Source organism: Mustela erminea, chromosome 1 (genome assembly GCF_009829155.1).
Source record: "Mustela erminea isolate mMusErm1 chromosome 1, mMusErm1.Pri, whole genome shotgun sequence".
NCBI lineage: Eukaryota > Metazoa > Chordata > Mammalia > Carnivora > Mustelidae > Mustela > Mustela erminea.
In genome coordinates this window covers 93,943,771-93,965,566 of record NC_045614.1, presented here as the reverse complement: position 1 = coordinate 93,965,566, position 21,796 = coordinate 93,943,771, and the positions used below count along the sequence as shown (strand labels likewise).

Here is a 21,796-nt window from a genome sequence, read left to right as displayed (position 1 = left end):
TTCCTTATGCTCCACAAGTAAGTGAGACCATGTGATAACTGACTGTCTCTGCTTGACTTATTTTACTCAGCATAATCTTCTCCAGTCCCATCCATGTCATTAAAAGAGTTGAGTATTCATCCATTTTGTTGGAGGCATAATACTCCATTGTATATGTGGACCATATCTTCTTTAACCATTTGTCTGTTGAAGGGCATCTTGGCTCCTTCCACAGTTTGGCAACTGTGGCCATTGCTGCTATGAACATTGGGGTGCAGATGGCCCTTCTTTTCACGACATCTGTATCTTTGGGGTAAATACCCAGTAGTACATTTGCAGGGTCATAGGGTAGCTCTATTTTTAATTTTTTGAGGAATCTCCATACTGTTTTCCAAAGTGGCTGCACCAACTTGCATTCCCACCAACAGTGTAAGTGTTCCCCTTTCTCCACATCCTCTCCAACACTTGTTTCCTGTCCTGTTGATTTTGTCCATTCTGACTGGTATAAGGTGGTGTCAGTGTGGTTTTGATTTGAATCTCCCTGATGGATTCAAATCCATCAAGTGATGGATTTGATGATGAACATTTTTTCATGTGTCTGTTAACCATTTGTATGTTTTCTTTGGAGAAGTGTCTGTTCATGTCTTCTGTCCATTTTTTGACATGATTATCTGATTTTTGAGTGTTGAGTTTGAGGAGTTCTTTATAGATCTTGGATATCAGCCCTTTGTCTGTAGTGTCATTAGCGAATATCTTCTCCCATTCCGTGAGTTGCCTCTTTGTTTTGTTGACTGTTTCCTTTGCTGTGCAGAAACTTTTGGTCTTGATTAAGTCCCAAAAGTTCATTTTCGCCTTTATTTCCTTTGCCTTTGGAGATAATGTTTTGAAAGAAGTTGCTGTGGCTGATGTCGAAGAGATTACTGGCTATGTTCTCCTCTAGGATTTTGATAGATTCCTGCCTCACATTGAGGTCTTTTATCCATTTCGAGTTTATCTTTATGAATTTTTTTTAACAAATTGACTCTTCTTCTATACATAGCTGTCCAATTTTCTATATATAGACCATTCTTCTATACATAGCTGTCCAATTTTCCCAGCACCATTTATTGAAGACACTGTCTTTTTCTAACACTAGGTAGTTGTTCCTGCTTTGTCAAAGATTATTTGACCATAGAGTTGAGGGTCCATATCTGGACTCTGTTCTATTCCACTGGTCTATGTGTCTGTTTCTGTGCCAGTACCATGCTGTCTTGGTTATCATAGCTTTGTAATAAAGCTTGAAATCCGGCAGTGTGATGCCCCCAGTTTTGTTTTTCTTTTTCAACATTTCCTTAGTGATTTGAGGTCTTTTCTGGTTCCATACAAATTTTAGGATTGTTTGTTCCAGCATTTTGAAAAATGCTGGTGGAATTTTGATCAGGATGGCATTGAAAGTATGGATTGCTCCAGCCAGTATAGACATTTTAATGACGTTTATTCTTCCAATCCGTGAGCATGGACTGCTTTTCTTCAATTTCTTTCGTGAGTGTTCTGTAGTTCTTCGAGTACAGATCCTTTACCTCTTTGGTTAGGATTATTCCCAGGTATTTTATGGTTCTTGGTGGTATAGTAAATGGAATCGATTCTCTAATTTCCCTTCCTATATTTTCATTGTTAGTGTATAAGAAAGCAACTGATTTCTGTGCATTGGTTTTGTATCCTGCCACATTACTGAATTGCTGTATGAGTTCTAGTAATTAGGGGGTGGAACCTTTGGGTTTTCCATTTAAAGTATCATGTCTCTGGCAGTGCTTTTTCTCTGAAAAATTTTTTTTACTTGAATTTAATGAAGCTCCTTCTATGTTTTTTTGTGGCCTAACTTTTTCTCTTCTCTTCTCATTGTTTTTGAGTCCTCGGCTCTTAGATGCCTTTTGTAAACATCATATGGACAGTATTTTTTCATTCAGTTGGAAAACTATTTTCATCGTATCACTTTATCTTTTTTACAGTTAATGTAAACATTTGATGTTTGAATTTATATTGAACTAGTGTTTGTTGTTTATCCTGACTGCTCTGTATGTTTTCTTTTTTTTTTCCTTTTTGCCTTTAGATTCTTTGAATTCAAAAGAATTCATTTTCTCCCCTCTACTTATTTGGACATTTTTTGTACTCTTTACATGCATTTAATGGTTACCCTAAGGATTGTAAAAGTCATACTTAATGTAGCACAATCCAAAGGTAATTACCACCTCCATCCTTTTCCCAATCAGGGCAAGGATCTAGAACTGTAAATACATTTACTTCCTTCCTTCTGTTGTAACTCAAGTCTGTTTCATTTTCCTGTAGTCATTATTATTTCAAATAATTAAATTATTATTGTTTTAGCTTTACCTATAAACACGCTACTTTATTTGTTCTTTTTTTTTAACATGTCATATATACCTGAGGTGACTTCTGCCTAAAGTGCAGCACTTAGAAATTCCAGTGAGGTTCTGTTGGAGATTTGTAGACTCTGTTGGACTTTTTCTGAAGATTTGTTTAACTTGTCTTTTTTTTTTTAAATATATTTCGATGAGTATATTGTATAATATTGGCAGTTTTTTACATTTAGCACACTGAAGACATTTCACTGTCTTCTGGCTTGTATTGTTGTTGAGAACTGGGAATAATAATTTTCTTCTCTTTCAATACTAGTTTTCCCAACATTTAAGGTTTCTCTTTGTTTCTGGTATTCTCTAGTCTGTCTATATAGAATGTATTTCTTTAGATTGGTGTTTTCATCAGTTACCCTTCTAAAATACTGTGCTTCTCATTTTATTTCTCTTGTTTCAGTAACTTTGTTTAAATCTTGAATATTGTCTTCTATATACCTATATGCATTTTTTAACTTCTGTGCTGCTTTCTGTACAATATATCCCCTATCTTCATTTACTTACTTTTTTTCATCTGTGGCAGTCTATTTCAGTTACTGTTCTGGTCTTTTCTAGAAATTATAGTTAATGAGTCTCTTTCTCTTTAAATGCTATTTATTTGAGTGAGACGGGGAGAAAGAGAGAGAGAGAGAGAGAGAAAGAGAGCACAAGCAGGGGGAAGGAGCAGAGGGAGAGGGAAAAGCAGACTCCCAGTTAAGCAGGGAGTCAGATGCAGGGCTCCATCCCAGGATCTAGAGATCAAGACCTGAGCTGAAGGCACATACTTAACTGGCTGAGGACTGAGCCACCCAGACACCCCATGTGGCTCTCTTTTACAGAAAAAGAAGTCCATGGAATTGTTCCCTGTCAATATTCATTCAGTTTTGTGTTTTCCTTTTTTAACATGGAGATTTTTTTTTTCACAATCTTATCTAATACTTTAAGTCTTAGTGAGTTTATTTCTGGGGTCTTTCTTTTGCTTGTTGTCACCTTTCTTGTTGATAGTTTAGTTACTTTTTATTTCAGGCTCCACATTTCCTCTCACATTTATTTGAAGTGTAGGATAAAGGTATTTTTCCTATAGAGAAGGTTTAAGATTTGCTTGACAGGTGCCCACCAGCACTTCCAGTTGAGGACTGTTTCCAACTAAGTTCCATCTGAAGTTTTCTGTATCAGATTTTAGGATATTTGTGAGAGCACTAGTGTTTGATTACTACCTCTCATGTATCTGTCTCCTTCTACACAGTATTAAAAAAGCTTTCTTTATAGACCACAGAATATGAGGTGTTAGTTTTACTAGTAAGCTGGTTTAATCTTAACTTACAGATGAAATCCTTTAAGCCCCCACTTCATAAAAGAGTTGTTCTTTTAGACCCTTTACTTAGGAAGTCCCAGCTTGTGCATTGTATTTTAGTCCCAGTAAGTATTATCAGAGAAGTGATTTTAGTGCTCTTTTTGTATTTTGGTTTCTGTTTTTAGTTTGTTTTTACCCTACTAATTCCCACTACTTCATAAGGTTTCAGATGCTTTTCAAAGCATTTTTCGTATTTTCATTAGCATTTCAGGAAGAGGGTTTATATAAAAATATTGTTTATAATACTACCCTAATGAAAAGTGTTTTTTTTTTTTTTAAGATTTTATTTATTTATTTGAGAGAGAATGAGTGAGAGAGAGCCTGAGAGAGGACAAGGTCAGAGGGAGAAGCAGACTCCCCAAGGAGCTGGGAGCCCGATGTGGGACTTGATCCTGGAAGTCCGGGATCATGACCTGAGCCAAAGGCAGTTGCTCAACCAACTGAGCCACCCAGGTGCCCTCTAATCAAAAGTTTTACATACCAATTTAAAGTGATTTCTTCGCTTGGGTAACCGTGTGTGTGTGTGTGTGTGTGTGTGTGTGTGTGTAACTCATAATTTTGAAACTTCCATACTTAGGACATATTTTGCTTATTTATGTTTTATATTGTTATAAGATAATTTCTACATTCATGGACTTCTAATCTCTTGGGATTAAAGTCTCAATTTTTCATTATTCTTAGGGTTTTAGAAGAGCTTTCAAATGTAGAGACATACAGCTACTATTTTAAGGAAGAGTGCAGTGAAAACCATGGATAATCCTGATGGGCTCATCATATAGGAAAAACTGTTGGATGTGTGGAGTGTAAGATAAATATTATTAAAATAAGAGAATGGAACATGAAATATTTTGGTATATTTTAATCTTCCTTTTTCTAGGTCTAGTGGATTTCTGAGGAGGTGTGTGTGTGTGTGTGTGTGTGTATAAAAAATTTATGTACCCTAAATTATTTTTTAAAATAATAAAATAATCACATAAATATAGTCAACTGGTGTTTTTTTTTTAAAGATTTTATTCATTTAACAGACAGCAGTCGCAGATAGAGCGAGGGGAAGCAAGTTTCCCACTGAGCACAGAGCCCAATGCGGGGCTCGATCCCATGACCCTGGGATCATGACCTGAGCTGAAGGCAGAGGCCTTAACCCACTGAGCCACCCAGGCGCCCCTGATTTTTTTTTTTCTATGAAGCTACAAAGGCAATTAAATAGAGAAATAATCATCTTTTCAACAAATCGTACATGAACAATTGGATATCAGTGTGGAAAAAATGAACTTGAGCACAGATCTTACCCCTTTGCACAAAACTTAACTCATGTAAAATGTAAAATTCTTAATTTCTAAAATAAAACATAAAGTCTATGTGACCTTAAGTTTAGTGATGAGGTTTTGATTTTTTGATTTTTATATTTTTTTAAGATTTTATTTATTTATTTGACAGAGATCATAATTAGGCAGAGAGGCCGGCAGAGAGAGAGGGGGACGCAGGCTTCCTGCTGAGCAGAGAACCTAATGCCAGGGCTCAATCCCAGGATCCAGAGACCATGACCTGAGCCGAAGGCAAGAGGCTTAACCCACTGAGCCACCCAGGCGCCCCGGTTTTGATGTTTTTAAAGTTGTAACAGCCAAGAGCACGATTGATGAAAGAAGCACTTGGGAAGTTGGACCTTACCGAAATTAAAATTTTTTATGCTCTGCAAAAGATATTGTTAAGAAAATTAAAATAAAAGTCACAGACTGGAAAATATATTTCCAAGACACATGTATGATAAAGGACTTGTATTCAGAATATACAGAGAGCTCTAAAAACTGAATGATAAATAAATACCTCAATAAAAAAGTGGGCGAAGACCTGAACAGATATTTCAGCAGCAAGGTATACAGATGGCATATAGACAAGTAAAAAGATGCTCGACATGATTTGTCGTAAGGGAAGTGCAAATTAAAACAATAATGCTGGATATGTGCTATTATGAGTTTCCGAAACCCATAGAACATCTAGCACTAAGAATGAACATTGATGTTTGCAAATTTAAAAAAAAAAAAAATCCCTAATGAGGTCATTCTGGGATGAATTCAGACTGTAACAAAAGAATCAAACTGTATTACAAATACATGAAAGAACCTTGAAGAGGTTTGGGGAAAATGCTGTCCTAAATAACTGAAGAGTGGAAACTCTAAAAGTAAAGGCAAAAGGAAGTGTATAAAAAGCATGGTACTCTAATTGTAGTTATTTTCCCCTGGGGTATGTGCTGCCAATTCTGAAGTCATGTTATACACGTATACCAGAATTGAAAATTTTAATAAATAGGTGGTTGATGGTGAGAACCAGAGTTTTCACTGTAGGAAATCATGGAGAAAAGCAAGGAAAGGGGAGGACTCTAGAATATTCCATGTGGTAATACAGTTAAAAGATATATGTATAACTTATTTATAGCTTAATATAGATACATATGGCTACATATAGAAATAGCTAATGTTTATATACACACATATATATTTCCCATTATTTAAGAGGAGAGGGCCTAAAAGAAATTACATTCCACCAGCAGTAATACACTTAACACATAGATCTTGGTTTCTAATTCCATTCTCTAATAAGGAACTATTCTTTACTGTCACCATTTAATTTTTCTCTTCAGTTCTCTAAGACTAAAAATCTTTGGCTGATATTTTTCCTCTAATGTGTAGTTTTTACCTTATGAAGTTCTTAAAGTCCTTTAATAATAGCCTGAAAATTTGGGTCTTCACAGAAGTGCATAGAGCTAAATTTTCATACAGTTTCAAAAGGTCCATAGATATTTAAGAATCTATATGCCACAGATTAAGAAGCCCTGCTCCTCTTGAATGATGTTAGTAGTAGTTCCCTGAAGTAGCAGATGGATGTTTTAAAAAGTAAATTTATTTTTTCCTCTTTGACATTTCCTTTAATTCTTGTCTTTCGTGGACTGAAGATGAGATTATTTGAAGTTTTTGAAGATTTGGTGAAAGTGGTCTGAAAAAGCCCTAGGACAATGCTTACGTTTGGCCCTGGGCTATATTAGCATGGTTCAACCGAGCTCTAAATTTGAAATTTTTTTTAAAAAAATATTTTATTTATTTATTTGACAGAGATAACAAGTAACCAGAGAGGCAGGGAAGCAGGCTTCCTGGTGAGCCGAAAGTCCAATGCAGAGCCCGATCCCCGGACCCTGGGATCATGACCTGAGCCGAAGGCAGAGGCTTTAACCTATTGAGCCACCCAGGTGGCCCTTGAAATTCTAATATGTAGTAAATTTATCTGTTCTTGAAGTGGATGAAATGTACCTCATGCCATCTTGAAAGACTATAGTCAGTTGGTACTCCTATATCATATGCCAAAATGTGAGTTTTCTTTTTTGAACAGTTAGTTTGATATTTCACCTATTTTTTGTTTTTACAGAGGAAGAATTATATAAGCTTTTTGTAAGGAATGTTACCAAGTGCAGTTTGCCATTTAGAGACAGACTCATTACTGGAGATACAGTCACAACAGTTTCTTTTTTTTATTCATGCAGGGTATCTGTGGAGGCCTATAATTTCATATATATAATTTCATATATATATACATAATTGAAATATAATTTCAATATTTTTTTTTTTTTTTAAGTAGGCCCCACACTCATTGTGGATGGAGCCCAGCATGGGCCTTGAACTCATAACCCTGAGATCAAGAATCAGATAACCAACTGAGCCATCCAGGTGCCCCCAACAATTTCTATTTTAATATATTCTGAAAGCTCTGTTTCCCAACATGTATATTTACAATAACCTATGAGGTAATTTTTTTTTCCACTTGTGTGCATACTACCTTGATAGACAGCATGTATCAAAAGATATTTATAATTACGCTTAAAGTGTTCATTAAAAAGCAACCAAAGTATCTGTCTCTCTCTTCCTTTCCATCATCCTTCTCCTCGAATCTTGAGAAAGATGTATGCAGTCACTGAATTGTAGGTAACTGCTAAGTTCTGTTTTCTGGTATGTAATGTTTCTTTAGTAAATACTTCTGAATTTGAGTAACCTCAGCATTTCTTCTCCTTTTCTTAGACTTTCTCTAGTAATTTATCCATATTTATTTTCAGTTTTTCTCCACTTTATTTTGATATAAAATCTGCTGTCTAGTACTTAAAGTAAAAATGAAACAAAATAAGAATACAAAAAATTGTCCGTTACATGCTTGGATTTTTCTCTCATTCATCACCAGATTAGATCTTATTTATAAATAAATTTTATAAATAAACTAAAAAATATTTATTTATTTATAAATATATTTATAGACTTTATAATCCACTCTTTAAAAGAAAATCCTTAAAATAGAAAGTTGTTTTCTGTATGGAACAGCTAATCAGAAGCCTCTGAGGAAGGTTCTCTGCTAAGTGCTCTTAGGCAGTGTTAGTATATTTCACCTATAATGGGGCTCACTAATTTTGAAGGGGACAGAATGTTACTGTGTCAGAGAAGGTATAAACCCCAAAGGGCCTTCTGTTATATTTGGATAAATTGATTTGTCACTGAATAAATTCTTGTATGCTTTCAGTTTTCTCTTCTGTCTGCTTCTGTATCTAATTGAAAGGATACAGAGAAGGCTAGAGTTCTTGCTTTGGCATTAAAAAATGAGGAGGATGAGGTGAGACAGTTCTCTAAACCATGTGGTTCATGTAAAATGGGGTTAAGAGTTCATGGGTTCCTGCTTCTTAGACAGTGATTTTTTTATCACCTTAACTCATCTCTCTGGTGGGTTTTAGTAATTTTGGACAGAGAGGTTTAGTATTTATGTGATTGTTTCCACTCTGGAAGTGGAGGCTTTGGTCTGGTTGATGGGAAAACTGCTGGAATTACTTTGCCTGGTTCTGGAATAAAAGATTACTGGTCTCATTCTTCAGATGGCATTAACCTGGCAACATGTGCAGTTAGGAATCTGGCTTTCAGTAGAGCTCAACTAAGAAACTAGAGATTTTAGTTTCCCTCTAAAATGGGCAGGTTAATCTACTAAAAAAACAAATGCTCAAAGTAGGTGAGCATCTTACCTGCTGCAAGTATAATAGGTTACCTTATTTTGTTCTCATATCCTTAGTCAATTGTTTAACAAACATTTTTTCAGTGCCTCCTATGTACTAAGCACTATTCCAAGCACTACACATTATGGCATTGAACAAAAAAAAGATTCCTAGGGGCGCCTGTGTGGCTCAGTGGGTCAAAGCCTCTGCCTTCGGCTCTGGTCATGATCCCAGAGTCCTGGGATTGAGCCCCGCATCAGGCTCTCTGCTCAGCAGGGAGCCTTCTTCTTCCTCTCTCTCTCTCTGCCTCCTCTCTGCCTACTTGTGATCTCTGTCAAATAAATAATCAAATCTTCAAAAAAAAAAAAAATTCTTACACTGAAGTGTGGTATTCTCACCATTTTAATAGAAATCTGAATTTCATAGAGAACAATTGATTTTTTTTTCAGTGTCCTATAGCTTGGTAACTCGTGGAACTAAGATTTAAATCCTACTATGTCTGATGCCAAAGATTTTAAACCACCTAGAATGACTTCTTGAGGGTTTTATTAAATGTTGTGGTTACTATAAACATGATTACAGCTTCTTTTCATTGTTGTCCATAACACTAACTATGCCAGGGGTATGTTCTCCAACCCTCTTTTCAACTTCATTTTTTTGTATTCTATAATAGCTGGGAAGAAAAACAAAAAATTTTCCATTTTGGGCAAGCTTATGTCAAGCATTCTTAGCTTACCCTCTAATGAGTGCATATTGGTAGTGACTACACAAATGCTTGATAGGCAGAGTTTAATAGCAATCTGTCTTTCAGTTTAGTTTTTAACATTTTATTTTTTATTTGAAATGTTTTAATTCCTTATTTTGAGTAATATATTCATATAGTTCAAATTTCAAGAAATGCAAAGGGTATGCAATATAATATCTCCATTATACCCCTCAACCTCAACCACGTATTTCTCTTTCCCTGAGATAACCAGTTTTGCTAGATATTTGTGTATCTTTCCATAATATCTTAAAGCATATGCAATCAAATACATATATGTTCCTTTTGTCATGTATGAATATGTCCTGCAGATCTTTCCATATCCAACATAGATGTGTTTATTGTTTTAGACAGCTCCGGGATCCCATTGATTTTAGTCAGTTAAGAGTAGTGGTTAGTTATAGACCCTCTAGCCAGACTATGCATAGAGACCACAAATCTACTGGGAAACCCCTTTTACAAGTTACTAGGTGCCTCAATTTCTCTTCTGTAAAATGAGAGAAAAATTGTATATTCTTCATAGGTATTGTTGTGAAGATTAAATATGTTAACTTCCAGGGCTTATTTTTTAGAACAATGCCTGGCAGATAATGAGCATCCCAGTGTTAGTTGCTACCACCATTATTATTAGCATCAGCACTTTTAGTTATTAATCAGAATATTATTTATGGGTATACATATTTTTCCTTTTTTCTTTGCAAGCAGTGCTTCAGGGAAAAACGTCGTACCTTCATTATTTCATGTGTGTGAGTTTATGGATGCTTTGCAACAAGTACAAAATCAAGGCCAAGGAGTATATGAGTTTGCAATTTCAGTAAACATTTGCCAAACTGCATACCATAGGGATTGTTTAAAGTTATGTTCCTCCAGCAGTTTGACATAATTTAAATGATTGAGAACTTGATGGTTGCTTTCTGATGTTATTGTTTCTGGAATTATTCATGATTACCAATGACAATTTTGAAAGTTCTTCCTTCAAATTAGAAGTATAATCCTGTCAGGAGGGCCTGCTTAAACAAAAATTTTTTTAAAATATAAAATATGTATGTGAGGAATCTCACAGATAGTGTTTCAGAGAGTGGAAGATAATCTTTTTTTTTTTTTCATTCTTGAGATATTTATGTTTCTGTGAATCTGAATTATTTCAGTTCTTTTTTTTTTTTTTTAAGTTTTTATTTATTTATTTGGCAGACAGAGGTCACAAGTAGGCAGAGAGGCAGGCAGAGAGAGGAGGAAGCAGCCTCCCTGCTGAGCAGAGATCCTGATGTGGGGCTTGATCCCAGAATCCTGGGATCATGACCTGAGCCGAAGGCAGAGGCTTTAACCCAGGGAGCCACCCAGGCGCCCCTGAATTATTTCAGTTCTTTATGTTTATTATCCATTGTCAAAGAAAGCTTAAAATAGGAAAGAGAAGACTTACGATGTCAGACATTTTTTGAGGGACTGGGCTAAATAACAATGATTAATAAGTAGTAGTCTCTGCTATACTTTTATCTAGTGGGAGAGGTAGAGGGGGCCATATGCAGAAATGTAGAATGGGACAAAGAAAAATGTGTTGGACAGAACTTTGGAAATTACCTGTATTTATTCAGGTAAATGACTAAAAGTAAGTGAAAGAAATCAAAGTAAGTCATCAGAGAATACAGTATAAGGATATAGTGTTAACAGAAACCAGTATAATGAGGAAATGTTTTAAATAGAATAGATAGGGTATTACTAAAGAAAGATTTTGGTGTAACAGTCAGCAGATAATAGGTGTCAGGAAGCAGTTGCAGTAGAGTAGGGGGATTGGGCTGAAGAAGAATGAACAGTTAGCTTTAAGTAAATAGGCTAATGTTTTGAATAGTCATTGTAGCAGCAGCAGGATTTTCTTCTTTTAAAAAACCTCAGTGACAAGCTTCTGTTCATTTTCAAAATTATAGCTTTAAATACCTGATTTTATTTTATTAATAATTGTTACTTGTATATGGCAGTCATTTTTAGAGATGCTAAGTATGCAGCTGGTTTTTATTTTGCTTTTAAGACTAGTTACTGTTTTGTTGTCTTTCACTTTATGATAGTAAATAGAGCAAAAACAGTCCTCTGTTTATGAGCTAGTTTTTAGTCCATTGGAATTACAGTTAAGACTTCACTGTATATGAAAACTGCTATGTCAATCATGGAAATAGAATTGAACTTTATTTATACTCATATTTAACAATGACACATGTAAATTTTAAGTCATCTCTAAACCCCTGTGGAGCTTGAACCTACAATTCTGAGATGAGAGTCGCATGCTCTACATACTGAGTCAGCCAGGCACTCTTTGACATATGTAATTTTTTACTGAATGACTATGATTAGCAATGTCCTTTTTCTTGATTTTTTAAAAATCAATTTTACCAAGATATAATTTCCAAATGCACACATTTTAAGTGTACAGATAAATGACTTTTGAGAAATGCATATAGCCATTTAATATAAATGCTACTCTGTGCAAAATATAAAATATTTCCATCTCTCCAAGAACAACTGATTCTTCTCATGTTTAATAACTTAAAAATCTGATTTTATTTCTTTTGCTTGATTAGTACTTAAAGAAAATAATTTTGCTTATCAAGAGTACTGTGAAATAACTTCCGAAATTACATGCTTTTTATATATGGGACTCTGTTTCAGGTGGACAAAATGCTTGCTAACCCAAGCAAGGTTAAAACAGTTTTGTGTAATTTGAGTGACTTTTATTTATTCATTTATTTTTGAGGAGGGGGTAGGGGCAGAGGGAGAGAGAGAATCCCAAGCAGGCTCTGTACTTGGTGAGGAGCTGGATGTGGGGCTCGATCTGGGTCTCTGAGATCATGACTCAAGCCAAAATCTAGAGTTGGACACTCAACTAACTGAGCCACCCAGGCGTTCCTAATTTGAGTGATTTTTAAAAAAATTAATTTGTTTAGTTGTTTCATGGGTACAGGTCTATGATTCATCAGTCTTACACAATTCATAGCACCCACCACAACACATACCCTCCCCAGTGTCCATCCCCCAGCCACACCATCCCTCCACCCTTCTCCCTTCCAGCAACCCTCAATTTGTTTCCTGAGATAAGAGTCTCTTATGGTTTGTCTCCTTCTCTGGTTTCATTTTGTTTCATTTTCCCCCTCCCTTCCCCTATCCTCTGTCTTACTTCTGAGATTCCTTATACCAGTGAGATCATATGATAACTTGTTTCTCTCTAATTGACTTATTTCACTTAGCATAATACCCTCTAGTTCCATCCACATTGTTGCAAATGGGTAAGATTTCATTTCTTTTGATGGCTGCATAGTATTCCATCATATGTGTAGACATTCAGGTGCACATGGCCCTTCGGATCACTACATTTGTATCTTTAGGGTAAATACCTAGTAGTACAATTATTGGGTCATAGGGTGGCTCTGTTTTTAACTTTATTATTATTATTATTATTTTATTTCTTTTCAGCGTAACAATATTCATTATTTTTGTACCACACCCAGTGCTCCATGCAATCCATGCCCTCCTTAATACCCACCACCTGGCTTCCCCAACCCCCCACCCCCAAAACCCTCAGGTTGTTTTTCAGAGTCCATAGTCTCTCATGGTTCACCTCCCCTTCCAATTTCCCTCAACTCCCTTCTCCTCTCCATCTCCCCATGTCCTCCATGTTACTTGTTATGCTCCACAAATAAGTGAAACCATATGATAATTGACTCTCTCTGCTTGACTTACTTCACTCAGCATAATCTCTTCCAGTCCCATCCATGTTGCTACAAAAGTTGGGTATTCATCCTTTCTGATGGAGGCATAATACTCCATAGTGTATATGGACCACATCTTCCTATCCATTCTTCCATTGAAGGGCATCTTGATTCTTTCCACAGTTTGACGACCATGGCCATTGCTGCTATAAACATGGGGTACACGACATCTGTATTTTTGGGGTAAATACCCAGGAGTGCAATTGCAGGGTCATAGGGAAGCTCTATTATTAATTTATTGAGGAATCTCCACACTGTTCTCCAAAGTGGATGCACCACCTTGCATTCCTACCAACAGTGTAAGAGGGTTCCCCTTTCTCCACATCCTCTCCAACACGTGTTGTTTCCTGTCTTGCTAATTTTGGCCATTCTAACTGGTGTAAGGTGGAATCTCAATGTGGTTCTAATTTGAATCTCCCTAATGGCTAGTGATGATGAACATTTTTTCATGTGTCTGATAGCCATTTGTATGTCTTCATTGGAGAAGTGTCTGTTCATATCTTGAGGAACTTCCGTACTGTTTTATTTTGAATGATTTTTAAAGAATGTTGGACAGAGAGTTACTTTTACTTGAGATAATTTATAATTAGCAATTCAATGCGATTTTATTTATTTTTTTAAAAAACTTCTGAAAATAATGTCTGTATTGTAGTGCATAAGCAAGCTGCCTACAATGGTTTTAAATACTGTCTGTGATACTGTTTTTCCCATAAAAAAATAAAATCACATTGTAAAAATCTCCCATTGTGTTTAGGAAATTGCCTGTTGGGGAGGAACTCTAAAAATACTTTCCCTTTTCATTCACCTTCCAGTCTAGACTCTCATCTCTATAACTGGGTGTAAGTGATCCCTATTGGTGGTACTAAATGAATTCAGCATCCTGAAAATGAACAAGAGAGCTGTACCTCAAGTAATTAAAAGATGCTTAGAAATGGTTGTGATTAAAAAGATAAGGGAGATACCATTTTTTCTCATTTATACTAATAAAAACTAAGTCAAATTAAGTTTGATATGCCAAATGTGCCACTGCAGTTTTTTAGTAGCCCTCTCAATTAAGAGTATACTTGATGACTTTTAGTGACTCTCTACTGCTTTATACTGTCTCCTGTAAGAGTATAGTACACTTCAGAGAATTTTCCCTTTTGTATACCCAAATGTGATTTGAGTCAGAGCTGGTAATCACTGGCGAGCAACCTGTTAAAGGTTATAAAATATTTTCTAATTGATTCATTGAGTCTTGTGATTTTTAACTTGGATATTTTACATGTGTACAGTTGAAACTGAACCTCGTGTAATTATTAGACCAGTGTTCTCTGTAACTCCAGATTTATTTTGAACCTTATTCAACCTTTGTTAGTGGTTCAAACCTTATTTGAACCTTATTTTACTTAAATTATGTTTATTTTTAATACATTTTTGATATAAACTCTTACTACTTTGAGAGTGATAATATTTATGTAATCATGATTGAGATAAAAATTATGTAGCTAATAAAAGTAGTACTAAAGAATGGAATGAGAAAGGAGGTTAACTTTTTCTTTCTTTGATGCTTATGTTGAAGTTACCAAGCTATTTTTCATGTTCAGATAAAGCAATCTAATCGACAAGTGTCTCTAGATAAGGAACACTTAGTTTAATTTATAGAAAAATATTCTGTTGATAACAAATACCAGAAAAAGGCATGAAGAGAGATAATATTCTCTATATTTGGGTGTTTTTCATACTAAGGCAGTCACCCGTATGCGTGAGTAGCGCCAGTCAATCCTTACAGCCCGCCAGACAATTTAAATTTATTATTTTATGACTCCATCTTTTCCTTCCCTAACATTCCTTGCAGTTTTTTCCTCATACTTATCTAATTCACGGAATATTCAGGTTTTTAAAAAATGTCTAAAGAACTTTGAAGTTCTTAAACAAGGAGTTCCTTTAGGTAGGAGTTCAGGGGAAGAAAAAACTCCAAACACTTTGATATAAAATTTTTCAAACATAAATTTTTCAGACATTGGTCAGGTTAAATTTAATGTTTAGGATGGGATAGGAAAAGATTAACTGTTAAATCTGTTGTTCCACAGGTACTGTGAGAATAGAGATGTTTCGAAATATGCAGAATGCAGAAATCATCAGAAAAATGACTGAAGAATTTGATGAGGTATAACATTTCAGTATTTATACAGATTGCCTAATTATACTTTAAAAATGGTAAATATGTTGACTACTTCAAGTTTTATTTTGATTTGGTGTTTAAGAGAAGATACACTTTTTCTTCATTTATATATTAACCCATGTTACTAAATCTAAAGGTAACGATCTTTGTCAATTTCATTTCCTTGCATGGAGGTGTGAGTGGTAAATGATAAGGATAATAAAATTAGTGATATCAAGTAGAAGTTGATTCTTGACATTCATTCTTGAAGACCACCTAAATCCCCAAATTTATAAATGTATCTCCAGTAGTTTTATGTTCTGCAGAATCAGTCATGTTAAATCCTTTAAAGAAAAAAGGGTTTGGAGGTCAAATAAGTGTGAGTAGGCTGCATATTATGCCTGTTGTAGAGATTGTCAAAGCACATTATCTTATTTAAGGTTCTTAGAAATCCTGATGGAAAAATAACCTGCTTAACTTCATTCAATCCAGCATTCCTGAAATTTTTTTATGTGCATCTCTCCATACTACCCCCTCCCCAACCCCATCCCCATTTTGTTTGTTTCTGTAAAACTTAAACTTCTATTTGGGACATCTACTTGAGAATATTCTGATTTCTACTTAAAATACATGTTTTCTTTGCTAGTCTTCACAAATTTATCAGCTTTACACTGATTCTACGTGTTGAAACACCTTCACAATTTTATTTATGTATTCTGTTTATGGTAAACTCATTTTATGTCATGCTTTAGACCACCATTAATTTTAGTTTTAATATTCTGCCTTTTGATTTAAATAAGATTTCTCTCTCTTTTCTGGACTTTCAACACTAACAACAAAGATTGTTCGTGGGGGTTTTTTGTTTTGTTTTATTAATATATAATGTATTATTTGTTTCAGGGGTACAGGTCTGTGAATCATCAGTCTTACACCATTCACAGCACTCACCATAGAACATACCCACCCCAATGTCCATCACCCAACAACCCTATCCCTCCCCACTCCCCCCAGCAGCCCTCAGTTTGTTTCCAGAGATTAAGAGTCTCAAAAAAAAAAAAAAAAGGGACGCCTGGGTGGCTCAGTTGGTTGGACAACTGCTTTCGGCTCAGGTCATGATCCCGGAGTCCGGGGATCGAGTCCCGCATCAGGCTCCCAGCTCCACGGGGAGTCTGCTTCTCCCTCTGACCTTCTCCTTGCTCATGCTCTCTCTCACTGTCTCTCTCTCAAATAAATAAATAAAATCTTTAAAAAAAAAAAAAGAGTCTCTTATGGTTTGTTTCCCTTCTGATACCATCTTGTTTCATTTTTTCCCTCCCTTCCCCCCACGAACCTCTACCCTGCCTCTCAAATTCCTCATATCAGAGAGCTGATAGGATACGTGTCTTTCTCTGATTGACTAATTTCAGTTAACATAGTACCCTCTAGTTCCGTCCACATCATTGCAAATGCAAGATTTCATTTTTACAACAAAGATGGTTTTTTCCCCAGGTCCACACTTTCAGTGGGGTGGGCTTAGATTTTTATTTTTTTATTTTTAGTAGTAGGAATATCTATATTTAATTGAAAAAAGTACTACAAATACATCGTAAAACAAACACATGTTGCAACACTGTGTATCTTTTTCATCAGGTGTTCACCTTTATTCTAATGGCACACACCAAAACATTTTCTTTTCTTTTTTTTTTTTTTTATAGATTTTATTTATTTATCAGAGAGAGAGAGGGGGAGAGAGCGAGCACAGGCAGACAGAATGGCAGGCAGAGGGAGAAGCAGGTTCCCTGCTGAGCAAGGAACCTGATGTGGGACTCAATCCCAGGATGCTGGGATCATGACCTGAGCCGAAGGCAGCTGCGTAACCAACTGAGCCACCCAGGCATCCCACCAAAACATTTTCATAAGCATCTTTTTTTTTTCTTCTTTTTAAGATTTTATTTATTTATTTATTTGAGAGAGAGAGAGAGAAGAAAACATGAGCAGGGAGCCTGACGTGGGGCTTGATCCCGGGACTCTTGATTATGGCCAAGCTGAAGGCAGAGGCTTAATTGACTGAGCCACCCAGGCGCCCCTCGTGAGCATTTTTATAGAAGCATTCTGTCAATGGCTTTCAGACTGTTTAGTCACATTCCATGGGAGGTAGGGGAGACCTTGCATTGTGACCCATGTATATAATGCCATAATTACTTGTTTTCATTTCTGTAATCCAAAACATTCTGAAATTCCAAAGGACTTTTCCCCCCCAATTTAATGGTGGCAAAACTGGCCCAGCTAACCTCAAGCTATTAAAATTTTTATTTATCTCAGTCATTGCGAATATTTACTTGTCTTTCTGGTGAAATACTAATGTTCTTGATGACAGGGGGCTGCCCCAGATTCTCTTGGATTGTGATGGGATATAAAGTATATGTACTATATTAACTTCTAAAATTAAAAAAATTTTGTATTCAGAAACATTTCTGTGAAACTACTTTTCATTTAAAAAAGGGTTTTTGTTATAACTTCATGAGTTTATATGTGGCAGATAGAAGATAATGAAGCCAAATTAAGGGGAAAGTGGTGGGTTTACTCACCAACTACAGTACTAACTACCATGCCAGGCTTGCAATACTGGTGATTGAGATCACAGATTAAAAAATAGTATGCATCTGGGAACTTCAGGAACTACTTAGAATTTAGGACAGTAGTTCCCAAACCTTGCTGCATATTAATATCACCTAGGGATATTAAAAATATATATATATATCACCTAGGGATATTTAAAAACTAATGCCTCACTCTCTTCCTTATCCCCAGACCTTCTGATTTAATTTGTAAGGCATGTAACCTGGACTTGGGATTTTTAAAAGCTCACCAGGTGACTCCCATGTATGAACAAGGTTGGGAGAAACTTTGAGAGAAAATGAGATTTAAGCTATAAAAACACTTTATATAGGAGAACAGAATGAGAGGAAATACAATTTGGATACACATGAAATTTCAAAACAGAGTATCATTGCTTTGTAGTAAGATTCTGAGATAAATAGAAGATGAGGAATTCAGCAAAATGAAGATCATGATATATCTGAGAAAATAGTCCTGTGAATATTGTCAAATATTCAGGTATATTACAAGAATAGAAAACTGTTACCAAAAGTGATAATGACTTAAATGTAGCAAATGAAAATTTTTCAAAAGGTATTTATTTCATAATCTTAAATATTCTAATCCTGATACATGAGAAAACTGATTAAATAAAAAAAGAATGTTTTGAAAACCACTATTTTATGAGTAAGTCATGAGGATAAAAGATACAGCATAGGGAATATAGTCAGTGGTATTGTAATAATATTATAGATTTGACACTTGTGGTGAGCATAGCATAATGTCTGAACTTGTTGAATCACTGAATTGTACACCTGAAACTAATGTAACCTTGTATATCAACTGTTCTTCAAATAAAGAAAGAAAAGATTCTAAGGGAAAACATTCCTTGTTTCCTCTTTGACAGAACAACTAACAGTTTTATTATTAGAGTACATTCATTTAAAGCAGAATTAATTAATTTTTTTCTAAGGCTATTTTATCTTTAAGCATTTTACTGCATTTACATGCTTACCTATTGTTGACTATATAGTATCTTAATTGTTTTTGTTTCTTCAAAATGCTTTGTGGGTCTTTTAGTCCCCAGCAGTGGAGGGAGGTTAGTTTTGGTAAGTTGTATTTTGTGGTAAAATTCAGAAAGATGTGATGACATCTTTGGATGTCTTTGATCCAAAGAGTTTAGAACAATGTCTGGTTTATAGGGAATAGCCAGTAGATACATTTAGTTCCTATTGGAGCCAGCCTCTGGTACCTAAAGCAAAATGTAATAGTATCTCTTCCCCAGGTTATTAGAATCACATCTCCAAATGTAAACTCTTAAGTATGTTTTCCAAAGGTCAGTTTGAATAGTTTTCATATCATATATTGAAATGTGACATCTATGAAGGGAAGCTTTGCAGCACAGTACATATAACGTATTCACTTAGTGCCCTTTTAATTCTTGTCTATATTATTTTGTATTGCCCACAACTACAGAGTTTTATACATTGTGCTCTTCTGTATGTACTTCTATGAATTTATTTATACTTAAGTATAGAACTTCTCATTTGTTTATCCATTTGAGCATTTATTAATCATAAGATTAAAAATTTAAGAAAAGTAAAAATAGTTAAATATTATACAAACTGAGAAAATATGAAGAAAATGCAGAAAATGTGGTAGAAGAAAACTCAAATTATCTCCAGTCCCAAATTAAAGTTTAAATTTATATTCCATCAATAAGACATTTTTTAGCCTATTGTCTTCATAGTGAATACCTATAAAGCTAAAGAATTACTCCCTTCTTTTTCTCTCCCCCATGCTCCTTCTCAGAAGGCAGGAGTTCTGTTCTTATGGGGAGAGTGCTTAAGAAGTAACTCCCTGGTGATTGTTTCACACTTTCTTAGTTTTAAACTCAGTCTTATTTTCTAAATATGTGATAAAAATAGACAAAAGGCTTTTTTTCCTTCTACCTTTTGTAATCAGACCAAATAATAAATAACTCAAATAAATAATTAAATAATCACTTATTATGTTACATTTATGTATTATGTTCTTTATATAAATTTATTCATATTTATAATACTTGATTACATTTATTATCTGACTGTAGTTTGCAGCATATGTTTATTTACAGCTTAAATGTATACATAACTTGATCAGTTTCTTCTCAGATGTCATTAGATCATCATGGCTTTAACTTAGTGGTCTAAGATGAGCTTGTGCAAGAAGTGTTAGTGCCCCCTTATTTATTATTCCCTTGTGATTACATACTCAGATTTTTCTTTTTGTTTCTCAAATTCTCAAAGATTTCTCAAAATCCTTCTGTTAACATTTAGAGACGAGTTAAAAATAAATATTTTAAAATATATTTAAATCTATTGCATTGATCATATGCAACTTACAAAATGAATAAACCAGTGAAGAATGCCATTTTTTAATATCAGCCCCCTTGAGCATTGAGCTCTTCTGATTGTTCTCTTGTTCTCTTGGGATACCTCAGATACTCTTTGTGATATAACACAATCTGAAATATGGACCGAGTGAGGGCATACAAAGCTTATTCTACATACTAAATATTACTAATAACTTATTTTTTAATTTAATTAAAGAGAAGTTTTAATATTTTTTTGTAGTACACCACTCAGTTGGTGTTGTAAATATTGCTTTGGAAACTTTCACATTGCAGAGGTAAACAGAATATTAAAGAAAGGAAGCAAAGTTGGAAGTGAGAAGTACCAAGGACAAGGGCTTGATCACATAGAAAAACTCAGGAAGACTCAAGAAACTGTAATCATTTTGTATTTGTAATGTGAAAAGGCACAAAATAGGAAATAATATTACAGCTGTGTACTTTGCAGTGCAAAATATTAGAGTCAAGGGGAAACATGCTGAGGATAATAATAAATACTTGTCTTTACTGTGTGCCAGGCTATTGCACATTCTTCACATATATATAATACTCATGACATTTTTATGAGGTAGGTCTTTTGTATTATTATTATCTCCATTTTACAGATGAGAAAATGGAGACAAAGAGAGTTAAGAAACTTGCTTGAGGTCACATAATTAGTAAATGATAAAGTCAGGAATGAAGCCCAGAACATCTGGCTTCTGAGTTCATACTCATAACCACTACCCTGTGTACCTCATACACAACCTCAAGTGTATAATTTGAAGTAGCTTGGAAAGAGTCACTCAGGTAACAGCTGTACTCTGTCCACTTAGACAACTTCAGTCATACAATAAATTTCTGGCTATTTTTATTACCAAATGTCTTACAGCTGACCAAACAAGTTTATGGAATTAAATTAGTATCTTTTTGAAAGGACCAATTATATGCTATTGATATATATTGAATCTTTCTGGAGTTAATCCATTCCATTATATTGTTTAAGACATTTACTCTCATTATGAGAAATGCTTAAATGAGATAGGCCAACAATAACATTTGTATCTGTGGGCACTGGCTTAAATCCCCATGTGATTTTGATTAGATATGATGAACTACATATTTAAGATGTAATTACACCCTGGTCATTTCAAGATTTTTATTTTTCAGTTTTAAAATATATCTATAGGGCACTTGGGTGGCTCAGTCGTTGGGCGTGTGCCTTCGTCTCAGGTCATGATCCTGGGATCAAGTCCCACATTGGGCTCCTTACTCAGGGGGGAGCCTGCTTCCCCCACTCCTACTCCCCCTGCTTGTGTTCCCTCTTTGCGCTCTCTGTCTCTCTCAAATAAATAAAACCCAATAAATAAATAAATAAATAAATTCTATAAAACATGCTTTTTTAGTGATATGGAATCACATTTATATTTGCTAATCATTATGAAGACCT

The 21,796-nt window shown here is 34.9% G+C and overlaps 1 protein-coding gene across 2 annotated transcripts in view; it reads left to right on the top strand.

Annotated features, from left to right (window-relative positions):
* The window catches only part of STAG1 (stromal antigen 1), a 434,712-nt gene that overhangs the window by 227,233 nt on the left and 185,683 nt on the right, over positions 1-21,796 (top strand). For both annotated transcript variants that reach the window (XM_032333876.1, XM_032333865.1), the window contains one exon: positions 15,328-15,404. In XM_032333876.1, coding sequence (XP_032189767.1) covers positions 15,328-15,404 — 77 coding nt within the window. The remainder of the gene's footprint in view (positions 1-15,327; positions 15,405-21,796) is intronic.